This window comes from Taurulus bubalis (genome assembly GCF_910589615.1).
Source record: "Taurulus bubalis genome assembly, chromosome: 15".
Lineage (NCBI taxonomy): Eukaryota > Metazoa > Chordata > Actinopteri > Perciformes > Cottidae > Taurulus > Taurulus bubalis.
This window is the reverse complement of record NC_136603.1, coordinates 103,584-119,865: the sequence shown is the minus strand read 5'-3', so window position 1 is coordinate 119,865 and position 16,282 is coordinate 103,584. Positions and strand designations below refer to the sequence as shown.

Sequence of the window (16,282 nt, the reverse complement as noted above, 5' to 3'; positions counted from 1 at the left end):
AGCTGCATCTGCAGCTTCACCCCTTTTAGGACTTATTGTTTATCTGTTCAACCTCAGGATTGACCCAAACATACAAACATAATGCAGTCTGGTGAGTCAGCTCTTTTACTAAATTGCAACGTACCTTTTGAGGTCTGCCCTGATTCATACGGGAAAAGTTGGCAAAGAACAACACAAAATAGATTTAACCATGAGACAGTGTGGAAAAAGGAAAAGCAAGAAACACACATGCAGCAGACTGTTTGGGCATAAAGAAACTATTTAGAACCAAAGTCCTGCCTTCGTTCCTTGCTAACCTTGAGGTAAGAAAGCTAAGCCAAGATGAATGGACAAACACAGTTACAACCACACCTTCCATTAGCTCCGATAAGTGTCAGGGTACAGCGACCAGACCTGCCGATCTTAGGCTGTTTTGGGCCAGAACATTCAGCTTAGAACACCGACTAGAGAACACAGAAATGTGTTTCAGTGTTTAAAAAACGACAAACGAAAGTCCTGCAATCCATTTCTTGACACTTACCGGCCCCCGGTTAAACAAGCTAGCACGGGTTTCCTCCCCGGCCGCGACCATCCCCATTGCAGCCACATTACCTGTGTTTTAGGTCTGCCCTGACATACCGGAGACACCTCCCAGAAGCATTCTGATCATGCATGGACCACTTCAACTATTCCAGTCTTTTCAATCCTTGATTTCTGTCACTGCCCGGAGCTCATAACCACAGGTGGAGGTTAGAACATAGATTGACTGAGAAAACCACAACGCCACCTTCAGGCATAACTCTGTGTCCACACTCTGGAGGATGAGGCATAGTTATACCACCTTGCCCACCTCTTTGGCAGACGTCACTGAGGTAGACAAGAAGTTCAGCAGTAGCAAGGTGCCAAGGAGGAGATGGGGTCTGACCTGAAATACTAAAGGCTCCACAATTTGGGAGTGTGCCTTGGTTGACATCCTGTGGGCTAGTGCACCAATGGTAGGTAAGTACCCTTTTAAAAGGGGAATGAAAGGTCTGCACTGCCATGTCAGGAAAGTCTATTCTACGAGTTAGAAAGACCCTTTGGGATTTTCATGGACAGATTCTCCATATGCAGCCAAGGAATGCAGTAGGTCATTTTGACAGACACCCTACATTAGAAACTGATATATATATATATATATATATATATATATATATATATATATATATATATATATATATATATATATATATATATTAGATACTGGCCTGGAACAGGGCAGGACTTCAGCATGCTTCCAAAAGCCGTAAGAAGTAAAAAGCTTAGTAGATCTGATCATACCAAAGTACAAGCTCTAAGTGCAAGCTAATACACATGAAGTGTGCAACCTAAACCAAAATATAACAATATATTTTCTTACAGACTGCCACAAGAGGATCACATAATATAATTCTATTAAATACATGTCTTAGTGAAGGTCTGCTGAACAATCAGATTCAAATCATGAGAAGTATTGGAGCATCTAGATATATGTAAGTCTTGGAGCCTCATTATATTTATGTCTGAGCTTACTGAATGGGCTTTTTCTCGCCCTCAACAGCGGTCTTGATATTTTCCGCTGTTACTTTATTTTCCACAGTGCTGTTTTCACTCTCCTCCTGCAGGTTCTGCAACCTGAACGGTGTGCAGTAAGGGACAAACAAGATGGAGAGTCCCCGTCATACAGTTTAGACAGTTCAGCGCATTGCGTCAGGAAGCAGCTGCTAAAGGGGGGCAGTATCCGAGTCCGGCTAAGAGCAGCAGAGCTCAAGGCCAGAGCTTCTGTAAAACAGAGCGCTTGGAGGCTCAACTCTAACTTTGCAGCAGAGGAAGCTCAAAGCACAGAAAGTGCAGAATGAAGTTCAGTCAGTGGAACAGCGAGCGTCTTTGATTTCACAATTGGTCACTTTGTAATTCCGTCATATTTTACAGGTCGGCCTCAAAAACTACTGTAGACTGAGAACTATGCTTGAACTTCAGTTGTGGAGAAGGGGAGAGGCTCTCCCAATCAAGTCCAGACTGAAACTCACTTGTACATATTATGGGACATCATTCTAAATACATTATGGAACATGAAACACCTTGGAGATGGGGCCCTTTTAGGTATTGTGAGTCCCTGTAATACTGAAGGAAACCCTGTCTCGAAGATCAACGAGAACATGAAAGCAATACAACCCCAAACCCACTAAGCATCAACACCTCGTGATCAGAGGAGAAGATGGATGCCAGTTTAATCCTTTTTTGATCCGGTACAGGGATGAAGGCGGATGCCAAATGAGAGTAAAACACATCATGAAGTGTGTTAGTAAGCTGTTGCACCACAAGCATCACGATCAGCGAGCCAAAGTCAATTCCAGTCAACACAGAAGCTGCAGTAGCGGTTGCGATGAGCATTTAACAAAGCAGCAGTAAGTGCGGGAGCAGTAGGGGGCGCTGTGCTCCATGAAAAGGGACTTACTCTGGATCGTCCTCATTTTCCTCCTCAAGAATGTTGGGCAGTCTGTTGAGAACAAACAGAGAGATTGTGTTTGTCTCTGTGTGTGCTATTAGAGCTATCTAGTGTTCTAACTTCTTTCAACCCAGCCGTGTTTTCTCAAAAATTGTGAATGGTTTGCATACCCATACAAAATCCAGATTATCTCCTCAACCACAAGAGCTATTTGAATAATGTAAATGGTATAATATACAGAAAATACTTGTGAGACTAGTTAAGATATATATATATATATATATATACATATATATATACATACATATATATATATATAGCCATCCAAATGAGACTGAGAGCCCTTTTAGCCACTCAAAATGAGCCAAGTACCACATTTTGTGACCCGTATTATTAGATCTGCTGAGAATCAAAATTACCTAACTTTCTGGCTGTAACTTGAACGCCCCTTGGGAGAATTCACAAGGTTTACCCCGAAGCTGAAAATAGCTATAGTAATATTTCTGTTAATCGCTGGAAAGAATTTTGCCCAACGATAAAAAAAAAGAAAAGGTGCGCTAATTGCATTTCCAAAACTTGGGAATTTGAGTCTCGAGTCATTTTTTTAGTCATCTTGAGTCATTTATATGGTTATATTAATGTTTAATGGTTGAATTGTGTTTGTACAATTGGCTTATATGATCTTGTAAACTCAGGCTGTGCTGTTTAATTTGCTATGTGACATCAATATGTCCGTAATTGATTCAGGAACATATGAACACATGAACACATAAATGTGAGCACATTCTAAAAAGAGGCCTGTGGGGTCCAGAAGGAGAACACTATCGTAGTGAGATACTAGAGCTGTTTCTGGCATTAACTGAAGAAAATACGAGCTCAAAATCAGGGTCTGTCTTATTAGTTCCTGTAGAGCTGACAGGTCATAGGCCTTGACTGGAAAGGATGTGCACATATGTGTACGGGCTCTGTGTGCTAAAGTGACTTACTGCTCGTTGGACTCTGGCAGCGTTTCGATGACAATCTTAGCTGAATGCTCCTCCTCCAGCTGTCGGACCGCCTCCTCCGCTGCCTTTCTCGCCATCTCCTCTGCGATGCGGGCCGCCTCCAGACGGTCCTGCTGCAGTCTGCACAACAGGGACGAGCTTAGATACTCATCAACATTCAAGGCAATGACACTTACATGTGGAGTCTGAACCAAAGGAAGACACAGGCCTGCTAGTGTCCCATCCCACAATAACAAGGAGGTCAGTAACCTGTCCCCCATGTGAGCCAGAACCTCCTCTCCAGCCTCCTTCCTGATGTTGTCCATCGCTGGACTGCATTCATCCACTTTGGTCACCTCTGCATCACCTGTCTGCAACCAACCGCAAAGAGAGATTCTCTTTACATGGAAACATCTGTCATGCTACCTACATGGCACCGTAGTACCAATCCTCAAACCTCTAAAGTACCATGGCACTTATCCCTGTGCCCTCTAAAGTACCATGCTACTCATCCCGATAGTAATGGTTATCTGTCGTACTCTCTAAAGTACCATGTTACTCATCCCGATAGTAATGGTTATCTGTCGTACTCTCTGAATTACCACTGTCTTCAGTAACTGCATGTCAATATTTGAACCCAAACAACTTATTTCCCTGAACCAAACTTAGATGTGTTGTTGCCTAAACCTAACTAAGATGTTTCATGTGAAGACATGCTCAGAGTAGAATGCTCAGAATGTTCCGGGTCTCACCAGATCCTCTTTCTTCTGTGACTCATCGCTAAGCTCCTTCTGCTTGGCCTCTTTGTCCTCGTCCTGTCCCACGTCCTCCAGCACCAGGTCCGTCTTCTTCTGTACGATGTTTACTGAATGCCACATGGCAGAAGAGCAGGGCTGAGCATTGTCTATGTATGTATTGATCTATTTTTGTCTATTTTCTCGGGTAAATGAGAATCTGATTCAATATCTTTTGATTAAAGTATTCATGAATTTATCTCTTTTGAATCTTATGAGCATTAGTAAAAATCCATATAACAAACACAGATGAAAATCTGATGCAATCTGCAAAGCTAACACTGTGGAAGTTGACATTATATGTTTGCATTGCTTACAATTGTTTGTTTGATTGATTGATTGATTGATTGTTTGATTGATTGTTTGATTGATGGATTGATGGATTGATTGATGGATTGATGGATTGTTTGATGGCTTGATTGATTGATTGATGGATGGATGGATGGATTGATTGATGGATTGATTGTTTGATTGATGGATTGATTGATGGATTGATGGATGGATTGTTTGATGGATTGATTGATTGATGGATTGATTGTTTGATTGTTTGATTGATTGAGGGATTGATGGGTTGATTGATGGATTGATTGATTGATGGATTGATGGATTGATGGATTGATTGATGGATTGATTCCTATTCCCTGCACAGGTTTCAGGTTTACAAATCAACGCAACAAAAACACTCATAAATGCACCAATGTTGCCTCCAATTTCTTTATTTTTTATAAACATACAGCAAAATGCTTTTGTGAGTTGCGATATTAAGAATCAGCTGCCGATATATCATCAGCAAAAGCCTTTTAAACAGCAACTACTGTCAGTCTGATCCAGATCTCTCCCTAACAGCTGTTGTGAGTGCGGAAAGCTCCGCCAGGAGAAGGATCACTGCTTCAGAGCAGTCTGTCCTGTAGCTACTAGTGTTGGACCGGACCGTTAAGACTTGCTGGTACGTCATCAGCCATTCTGTGAGATACAGACATTTAGATTGAGATATCTGGATGTTCATCTTGAGCAAAACCACAGAGAATACTGGAGAAAACCAATTTATCATACGATCATCTTCCAGATATACACATGTTCAAATATGTGTAGAATCAAATAATGTAGATTTCATCCCTCTAGTTTCCTCAGTAATGTTTGGTGAAGAGAAGTTCATTTGTTAGTTCAAAAGACTGAAAGTGTTCTATCGCTGCAGGACTGAGTCCCTCTGCTGTGTGTCAGTCCTTCAGTCAGTGTTAGTGTCAGTGTGAACCACTCTTCCTTCTCCTCTTATCTCAAGGGGCTCTCGCCGCCTTACCCCCTGAAACAGAAGGAGAAGAGCAGCGCGGTTAGAGTCCGCCTCGTCACTGACGCCAACCAATCAATCTACCAATCAATCACTCCATCATGTGTTTGTGCACCTGCAGGTAGAGAGTCATGCACACCTGGGCCACAGCCACCAGTGATGTCACAGTGATGTCAAGCTGAGACAAGTTTCATTCTAAATGTGGTCTAAATAAGATTCAACACTGGACATTCATTCCAGTCGTGTTTGATTGACAGCAATCATCTGTTTGGCCATTCAGAGTGTTGCTTTCTAATAATGACGCTCCTCCAATCAGTTCCTCTGCCTTTTTAAACATGTTCCTGTCCAGACTTCCTCGTAAAGCTGCGTCTGCAACATCTTAGTCTGTAAAATAGCCATAAATCAGAGCCGCGTGATGCCAATTGTGGTTCCTGTGTTAATGACAATAGAACAGGTGGTACTCACTGCTCTGCACCTCCTCACCGCCTCTGTCCTGCATGAGGAGAACACATAGTTGGTGATCAGTCTGCTGTCCTAACGGGAATTCATACGTATGAGATGAATCTGACTGCAGCCACTCACCTGCTTCTGTACCGGCTGAGGCAACATGCGGCCAAACTCGCTGACGATCCATCCCATCATACTGCCAACACACCAGAGCACATCAGAGTCCAAACACATCAACCTACACTTACATCATCCAACACTTTCACACTTTGTACACAGCGTTACGTTAGATTCCCATCTGCATTATGTTGGTAACTGAGGGTAAAATATAAACAAACAATTAATCTGATTCTGTGAGAGTTTCTATGTTTCTCCCAAAGTATTCATGTCAACCAGCCATTTGATATACGGTCTGCTTTACGCAAATCTATTTTTTTCAGTTTTCCAGTGGAAGAACCTCAGTTAAGCTTTTAGTTCTAATGTTGTTTAACTAATAGTTAGATTACCATTTTACAGGTGATTCTGTATTGTACTGATTTCAGGAGAGCAATATGTCCCTGTCTGTATCAGAACCCTGCTGCTGCATTTTGAAGGCGCTGGAGCTACTGGCTTGTTGGAAGTCACACTTGAAAAAAGCAAAGAGTCAGTTTCAGTGAATGTGCTCAATACCCCTCCAATGAATCGCCACCATAACGTGGGGGAGGGGCATTTGCCCCAGTCACCCTGGGAGTTGTGTGGTCGAGGGCAAAGTGGTCTCCAGGGAGGAGTGAAGAGAAACCCACTGACCCTATATGAATCGACCAGAAAAGAGCTGTTGCACCTCGCACAGGTAAAGGGGAACCGGGGAGCCAGACCTGGGAGGGAAGCCAGACCTGGGAGGCTGCAGGACCGCCCTGGTACCGGTTGGCCAGAAGGACTTCAGCTGGTTGCCAAAGCAAAAAAAAAAAACGGGTGTGGGAGGAGTTCAGGGAGACTATTAAGACACAAAGGGAAAGAGGCTTTGCTCAGCAGTGCTGTGTTGAGCAAAGGAGGAGGTCTGCAGACCCGGACTGGGGAGATTGTGTGTGTTAGAAAAAGCATCATCACTTTGCTCAGCCACCCTGGGAAAGTGTATTTGAAGTATCCGTGGGTCTTGTTCCCCAGTGAGGGTGCAATGAGATGGACAGGCGCCAGCAGTGAGGATGACGTCGTACCGGACCGTCGTGGGAGCTAAGACGGAAGGCAGAGCTCTAGATTCACTAGTCCATCTAGGTTCAGACCCTCATCTACGGTTGTGAGTTGTATGGAGTGACAAAGAGATCGAGGACACAAGCAGCTGAAAGGAGCGTCCTTCGTAGAGAGTCTGGGTTCAGCCTCAGCGACCGGCAGAGGAGCTCAGAGTAGAGACACTGATCCTTCAGGTCTCAGGGGTCCAGGTAAAGGGGTTCAACTCAGATGAGCTGGAACAAGTTGGTGGGGAGAGGGGCGTCTGGAATATAACATGCTGCCGCCATGACCCGACCTCGGGTAAGAGGAAGATAGTGGATGATGGATGATGGATGATGGATGAATGGGTAAATGGGTAAATAATTGGATTGATGAAAGGATGATGAATGATAATGGATATTTTGAAGGTGATACAACGCTGTATTGGTGATGATGGTAATGTGATTATCAAAATTGAGTTGAGTATCCAAAATAATTAGGTTTCTGACTTGCATTTTATTATTTGGTGGATGGAAAGAAAAACACAAAGTCTCAACCTAACCCTTTAAATGCTGCCACGGCCTGAGATGTGTCCACACTGACTCCTTACACTCTTGCTCTGCTTCTCGAACTCTGTCTTTTAGTATCTCCCTCTGGTTATCATAATGTTCATCAATCCACTGACAAAGATATACTAACTTTGCAGTGTCAGGAGCAGGTTTTGGTGCAGGAGCAGGTTTTGGTGCCGGAGCAGGTTTTGGTGCCGGAGCAGGTTTCGGTGCCGGAGCAGGTTTCTGTGCCGGCGCCTCTCCTGTTGACAGAAACAGTGTCAGGTGGCAGCATTTGTTCTCTGAGGGAAACACATGTTATGATGATCTGAAGTCGACCTTTCGTTGAAGCTTCAGGCTTCTCGTTGACTTCTGTCTTTGAGCCAACAGGAATCTCCGGCTGAGGAACCACCTTCTCTAAACCGTGTTTAATCCAGTCCATCATCCTGCCAGTCACATGTTCAAAGATCACAAATACATTACAACCAACAACTCACTTATTGAGGCCACCAAAACAATAATGTGACAGATTCCAGGCTGTAGAAACAGTCTTCTCAAATCCACTTCTCCTGTCTGGAGTATATATGTACTTTCCAGCAGTGTGTCTACCTCTAAATAAACTGCATATGTAATGGCAGGGCAGTATATGATGCTATAGGAGGTTTCCTGTGAGGTTGAGACACGGTCAGCTGTTTCTAAAAACACTTGATTGCTTTCCAAATGGTTTAGATTTGATTTCATCTGTTGTTGAGCTGATGTTGTTTACCTGCTGTTTCCTGTTCAACACCCTTCCTTCTTGGAAGGAGGACAATGGACATCCAGTCTCAGTACATTTAAATGAAATCAATGTGACGTGATATCAGAAGTCTTTCTGAAACATGGAGTCCCTGATGGCACTTTGTGTCCCATGAGGTCTAAAAGACTTCTCTAAGAATCCGCTGTTTACAACAGAGTTTAATTCAAACCAGCTCCATGCTTCATGGATCTGTAAACGACCACAGGTTTCTGGTGGTTATGACACGTGTCATGACCACTAGAAACCTGCAAACGACCACAGGTTTCTATTGGTTATGACACGTGTTATAACCACTAGAAACCTGTAAACGACCACAGGTTTCTATTGGTTATGACACGTGTTATAACCACTAGAAACCTGTAAACGACCACAGGTTTCTATTGGTTATGACACGTGTTATAACCACTAGAAACCTGTAAACGACCACAGGTTTCTATTGGTTATGACACGTGTTATAACCACTAGAAACCTGTAAACGACCACAGGTTTCTATTGGTTATGACACGTGTTATAACCACTAGAAACCTGTAAACGACCACAGGTTTCTAGTTGGTTATAACACGTGTTATAATGAATAGGAACGTGTATGCAAATGACCTTTTAATAAAGTTGGTTATAACACGCTCTTCACCTCCGAACTAACAGCGGATTGAAATATTCCACTTCTGTACTTCTTATCCATAATACTGATAATGATCAATAATCATACCGTCCGTTCCACTTTGACTGTGTGTGACACACACACACATACACACACACACACACACACACACACACACCTGGGTGGCAGTGGCTTGTCCTCCTCCACGGGGCCCTGCAGCTCTGCAGCTGAAAGAAATTCTATGTCATGATCACGTCTCAACTGGAGGAACGTTCTCATTGGTTCTATGTCATGATCACGTCTCAGCTGGAGGAACGTTCTGATTGGTTCTATGTCATGATCACGTCTCAGCTGGAGGAACGTTCTCATTGGTTCTATGTCATGATCACGTCTCAGCTGGAGGAACGTTCTCATTGGTTCTATGTCATGATCACGTCTCAGCTGGAGGAACGTTCTGATTGGTTCTATGTCATGATCACGTCTCAGCTGGAGGAACGTTCTCATTGGTTCTATGTCATGATCACGTCTCAGCTGGAGGAACGTTCTGATTGGTTCTATGTCATGATCATGTCTCAGTTGAAGGAACGTTCTCATTGGTTCTATGTCATGATCACGTCTCAACTGGAGGAACGTTCTCATTGGTTCTATGTCATGATCACGTCTCAACTGGAGGAACGTTCTCATTGGTTCTATGTCATGATCACGTCTCAGCTGGAGGAACGTTCTGATTGGTTCTATGTCATGATCACGTCTCAGCTGGAGGAACGTTCTCATTGGTTCTATGTCATGATCACGTCTCAGCTGGAGGAACGTTCTGATTGGTTCTATGTCATGATCACGTCTCAGTTGAAGGAACGTTCTCATTGGTTCTATGTCATGATCACGTCTCAACTGGAGGAACGCTCTCATTGGTTCTATGTCATGATCACGTCTCAGCTGGAGGAACGTTCTCATTGGTTCTGTCATGATCACGTCTCAGCTGGAGGAACGTTCTCATTGGTTCTGTCATGATCACGTCTCAGCTGGAGGAACGTTCTGATTGGCTCTCACCTGTTGAAGCTGCTGTTTGCACCTGAAGAGAAACAAAGTTTCTACTAAGTTTATTCATGTTGCACTACTCACAGACAAAGGTCACATGATCAGCGGTGCTCAGTGTGCTGCTGCTCACTAATAAAGTATATTCATATCTCGTCATGTTCACGTACCTCATGTACCTCACTAATAAAGTATATTCATATCTCGTCATGTTCACGTACCTCATGTACCTCACTAATAAAGTATATTCATATCTCGTCATGTTCACGTACCTCATGTACCTCACTAATGAAGTATATTCATATCTCTTCATGTTCACGTACCTCATGTACCTCACTAATGAAGTATATTCATATCTCTTCATGTTCACGTATCTCATGTACCTCAGTGAGTGGCTGCACTGCTGGAGTCTCCTTCTTGCTCACATCTGGCTGAGGGACAACCTTCTCCAGACCCTCAGAGAGCCAAGCCATCATCCCTTTGCTGTGGGCGAGACAACAGAAACCAGCGTTGATGTTCTGAGCAGCAGAGGATGAGAGCATCCAGACGGAGACCAGACGAGGAACAAACATGATGAGGGTCATGTGATGATGAGGGTCATGTGATGGACAGAAGCAGCTGATGGCTTTCAGTGAGAATCAGCTCTGTGTCTTTATTTCTGGTTATGACTGAACAGAATATTAATGACGGTGAAATTAATGAAGGTGAAAGCTAAAGTCAAGCTATGCTCTAAGGATTGTTTATTAAGCAGCTCACTATTTGGCATTTAGCCTGCTGACAGGGTTTTAAAGCAACTCACTATTTGTCAATATGTTTGTAAAGACGCTCACTATTTGGCATTCTGCCTCTTAATATATGCAGCAGCTCACTATGTGGCAGTCTGTCTACTGATGGGTTCTTAAGCAGCTCACTATGTGGCAGTCTGTCTACTGATGGGTTCATAAGCAGCTCACTATGTTTCCATGATTACTCACCCTTCCTCAGGTTTCCTGTCGTCCAGGACAAGAGAGACACGGAGGGAACATCAGAACACAAAGTCAGACAGAGTGACCATCAGCGTCTTATTGAAGACTTGAGGTAGGAGGCAGACATGTTGTCTGGACTGAGACTTCACAACCCCAACACCCAATGGGTCCCAACACCAAGGACTTCTAGTCCAGCGTCTCACCAACAAGTCTCAACTCTTTGAAACAAGTCCAGGTAAAGTCAAGAGTCCTTTGAAGCAGAATCAGGATTCATCAAAACAAATCAAAGTAAAGAAAAATGTATTTTTAAAGGAAGTCTACATCAAGAAGCAGATATTTTCAAAGCATCTGCTTTGCAATGGATTTTAGTTTGTTGCATCCATTGCTTTGCATCCAACATCCAAGTCAGGTCTCATATTTTATCTAAACAAGACTCAAGTCTTATTAAACCATTGAGTCAAAACTTGAGTTTTAACAAAACAATCCAGATTTAAAATATTTTATAAAGCAAATCCAAGACATTATGTAAAAGTCCAAGACGAGACTCAAGTTAACAAAAGAAGTCAAAGACAAGTCCAAGTCAGGTCTCATATATCATCTCAATAACACACACACATACACACACACACACACACACACACACACACACACACACACACACATACACACACACACACACACACACACACACACACACACACACACACACACACACACACAGTATTTACCTAGGGGTTGTGTTTTCCTCCTGTGGACAGAGGTGATGAATGAAGAAGAAAGCATTAAGAACATACAAGTGAGTAACATCTGATGCCAGGTCAGTGTCTGATGTTGTAACATCTGATGCCAGGTCAGTGTCTGATGTGTAACATCTGATGCCAGGTCAGTGTCTGATGTGTAACATCTGATGCCAGGTCAGTGTCTGATGTGTAACATCTGATCAGTGTCTGATGTTGTAACATCTGATCCCAGGTCAGTGTCTGATGTGCAACATCTGATCAGTGTCTGATGTTGTAACATCTGATCAGTGTCTGATGTTGTAACATCTGATCAGTGTCTGATGTTGTAACATCTGATCAGTGTCTGATGTTGTAACATCTGATCCCAGGTAAGTGTCTGATGTTGTAACATCTGATCAGTGTCTGATGTTGTAACATCTGATCAGTGTCTGATGTTGTAACATCTGGTCAGTGTCTGATGTTGTAACATCTGATCCCAGGTCAGTGTCTGATGTTGTAACATCTGGTCAGTGTCTGATGTTGTAACATCTGATCCCAGGTCAGTGTCTGATGTTGTAACATCTGGTCAGTGTCTGATGTTGTAACATCTGATCCCAGGTCAGTGTCTGATGTTGTAACATCTGGTCAGTGTCTGATGTTGTAACATCTGATCCCAGGTCAGTGTCTGATGCTCACCGCGGTGGAGCTCAGCTTTGGGGAGGCGGTTGGTTGAGACAGGGCCCCGCTGATCCACGTCAGCACACCTGGAGAACCAGGTGAAGCTGGAGAACCAGGTGCTGGACTGAGGAAGGAAGAGTTTTGACCTTTCAACTCACTGTTAGTTTGGAACTGAAACCAAATGGATTGAAATGAATGAATTTAAGTAAAAGTCTTTTTATTCAAAAGACTGGGCTCAAATCAAGGTGTCCACATTGAAGTTATAAAATGTTCAAATTGATAATAAATAAATAAATTGCTCGACAGTTTGAAGGAGAATAAATAACTGAGACCACCTCAAAGCTTCTCAAAGGAAAAGTTAATAGACCAGCTGGAAATCTGTTTTTATGAATGTTTGATGAAGTGTCAAGACGAGAGAGTTATCAGCTCTGGTTTGCATGTATGTGTATATACATATACATGTATGGTTGGTATATATACAGTATGCTACATATTGATAAGTTAAACCTTAGCGTTGGTTACTGTGTGTCATGGTGGGTGTCAGTAACTCACCCGTTCTCCCCGGCGTCCTGGGCCTCTAGACTGGATTTGGCTTTCGGAGCTGTGAATAAAACATTGATGATGTTTTGGTTTCTAGAGAACAAAACAAACTGAACGACATCACCTTCACTGCGTTCATGTCTTACCCTCAATTTTGCACTCATCTTGAAATTTAACTTTCTTTTCCTGTGGGAAACATAAAATCATATCATCTTACAAGGATACAAATAAAATCATACTTCATTTATTATTTATTTGTTTGAAACCCATAGCGCTGCTATCTCCCCCTTGGGGGGTTGAACTCTACTTCAAGAGGTCTGGTTCATGTGTTCATATGTTAATATGTTCCATGAATCAATAAAAGACCTATTGATCCCACATAGCAAAATACATCACAGCCTGGGCTTACACGAGCATAACACAATTCAACCATAAATATTAACAAAAAACATTAGTATTACTGAAGAGGACTCGAAAGTGACCCGAGCGAGCTCCCCAAGTTATGGAAAATATAATTTGTTATGGCGCTACACGTGATTAGCACAACTTCCTGTAAAGCTTACGACCTAAAGAATCCGTCAAAACCTCCAAATATCTTGTCAGGCAAAGCATCCGCAAATTATCGACCACATTGCATCCAGCAAAAAAACTGAAATATGAATTACTTTTCAATGAAATTATATTCCAAATGGCCTATTTTGTACTTCCGGATTGCGCTCTTGTTCAAAGTACAGCAAGAAAGTGAGGGCATTTCCAGTCTCAGCAGATCTAATACTCCGGGTCACAACATGTGATACTAAAGGGCTTTCAGTCTCATTGGGATGGCTGTAGACGGATCCCATAGGCTCGCACCATTCAAAAGAGGGGTTTAGACTGAAATCTGCCTCAGAATGGCAGAGTTAGGGCCAGATGAATGAAAAAGAAAAGTTCATCTGCCGATATTTTATGATGATTTGAGGGCACAAAAGTATAATTTTGCTTGATTGAGTGTATATTACCACTATGTGAATGTATTGAACACCATTAGTGATATAAAGTGAAATAAATAGGGTGTTACATGAGAAAATGGCAATATCACACAAATACAAATATTTTACTTCACTTAATCCAAGTCAAATTTTGAAGAGAGACGGTAAACATATTGTGCTATTTTATAGTAGAAAACAAAAGCTTTCATATATGCATCATTTAAAAGCGGAAATTCATCCTTGAAGTCTTTTTATTTTTTCTTTATTCCCCCCCCTCCTGTGTTCTATCATCAACCAATAAACCAGTAACACATATACTGCTATATGAACCTCTTAACTAGTCTCACAAGTGTTTTCTGTATATTATACAATTTTTAAATTATTCAAATAGCCCTTGTGGTTGAGGAGATATCCCAGGTTTAGTTTGGTAAGAATTTGTTCGCAGTTTTTTTTCGAAAAAACGGCTTGAGTATAAAACACATTACATACCCAGCTTATATATTTTAAAATCATATTTCTGAATTTCCACAATTTTTATATATATATATATATATATATATATATATATATATATATATATATATATATATATATACATATATATATATACGCCGCCATTACCAGTAGTGAGATGTGTTATTGAGGTTATTGAGGAGTAATTTCTGTATTTGTGATGGACTTGAGAGCAGCTATTGCTTCATAGACACAGGTCACTGGTTACCATGGTGATTGGGCAGACGAGATCTTAATAGTGCGAGTGGAGATTCAGTCGAACGGGTTGATATGCTTGTTATGTTTGTAGAGTTAAAATGTTGATATGCTTGTTATGTTTGTAGAGTAAAATGTTGATATGCTTGTTATGTTTGTAGAGTTAAAATGTTGATATGCTTGTTATGTTTGTAGAGTAAAATGTTGATATGCTTGTTATGCTTGTAGAGTAAAATGTTGATATGCTTGTTATGTTTGTAGAGTTAAAATGTTGATATGCTTGTTATGTTTGTAGAGTAAAATGTTGATATGCTTGTTATGCTTGTAGAGTAAAATGTTGATATGCTTGTTATGCTTGTAGAGTAAAATGTTGATATGCTTGTTATGTTTGTAGAGTTAAAATGTTGATATGCTTGTTATGTTTGTAGAGTAAAATGTTGATATGCTTGTTATGCTTGTAGAGCAAAATGTTGATATGCTTGTTATATTTGTAGAGTAAAATGTTGAGCGTCTTAAGACTTAAGAAAATTGTGGTCAGATTTAACATGGAGTCCAAAAAAACCCGTATACGTTTGTTGGATTCCACGGCCCATGTGTACCACAAGCACAATATTTCCTACGTTTTGATGTAAAAATGATGTCTGAAGAGTAAAAATTGTGGGGCTAACGGCAAAATATCTTTTGTTTTCTTACAAGTTTCTGTTGCTCCCTTTCACTCTGGCAGTTGGCTCTCCACTTGCCATACACACCCATTATAAACTCTGAAATGTTCCGATGATTTTCCTAAACTTGAAAATGATTACAAGAAAACTGTGCTAGCTATCAAATATTACCCAATTGGGAAAAATAAACTCCAGACTTTTGGCAACGTTTTAAACTTTAAATCTTTTCTCTACCTTAAAGTATGGCAAGTCACTATTTTTTTGCTCTCTTCACGGCGAAACCCCATTCCAGTGAATGGGACAATTTCTCGAATTTGTTCTCATTTTTTGGGAAAGCGGCCGGTCGAATCTTTAAAAAAAAAGTCATGCACACGATTCCTGATGCAACCCGCACGTTTTGATGTAGTTTGACGCATGTGCTGGCAACGCCGCGCGATGAGTTACGGTCCAAAGTTTGAGGGAGAAGTAGAATAAGAAGAAAGTACTGAATTAACTTACAGCGACAGGTGGCGTGGTCGTGGAAATGGGCGGGGCTGAAGCAGGGGCCGGGGCAGAGGTTGGTTTCAGCTCTTTCTGCTCTTCAGGTGTTGAAGGCGGCTGAGGAACCACCTTGACCACCCAGCTCAACATCTTGGGTCACTGCTGAGAATCAAGTTCAACTGTCACCAATGCAGGCTGCTCACTAGTCATGAGAGTCATTAGAGTCACTAGTCTTTTATTGATTGTTAATTGTTTTGTTTGTTCACCTGGCATGTGTTTATCTGCAATGGAGGTTTTTGATTTTAATTTTTACTTTAATTTTTTGCAGATCCAACTGTAAATATTCAGTACACCCAATTGTAAATATTCATGCCTCCCTTTTAATTGCACTCTGATTTATGTTTATCGTTTTGGGAAGGAAGCGAGGGAAAACGTTAGGCTA

At 41.7% G+C, this 16,282-nt stretch overlaps 1 protein-coding gene across 1 annotated transcript in view; it reads right to left on the bottom strand.

Moving 5' to 3' along the window:
- Window positions 1-15,990, bottom strand: part of cngb1a (cyclic nucleotide gated channel subunit beta 1a) — a gene marked incomplete at both ends in the record, with an annotated part of 38,254 nt that extends 22,264 nt beyond the window's left edge. Inside the window, 13 exons of the mRNA XM_079230457.1 lie at window positions 2,456-2,497; window positions 3,433-3,570; window positions 3,700-3,800; window positions 4,182-4,294; window positions 5,974-6,001; window positions 6,091-6,151; window positions 6,742-6,877; window positions 8,028-8,134; window positions 9,264-9,346; window positions 10,504-10,603; window positions 13,035-13,083; window positions 13,169-13,208; window positions 15,859-15,990. Of these exons, the coding sequence (XP_079086583.1) occupies window positions 2,456-2,497; window positions 3,433-3,570; window positions 3,700-3,800; window positions 4,182-4,294; window positions 5,974-6,001; window positions 6,091-6,151; window positions 6,742-6,877; window positions 8,028-8,134; window positions 9,264-9,346; window positions 10,504-10,603; window positions 13,035-13,083; window positions 13,169-13,208; window positions 15,859-15,990 (1,130 nt within the window). The remainder of the gene's footprint in view (window positions 1-2,455; window positions 2,498-3,432; window positions 3,571-3,699; window positions 3,801-4,181; window positions 4,295-5,973; window positions 6,002-6,090; window positions 6,152-6,741; window positions 6,878-8,027; window positions 8,135-9,263; window positions 9,347-10,503; window positions 10,604-13,034; window positions 13,084-13,168; window positions 13,209-15,858) is intronic.
- Between the last annotated feature and the right edge of the window lie 292 nt (window positions 15,991-16,282).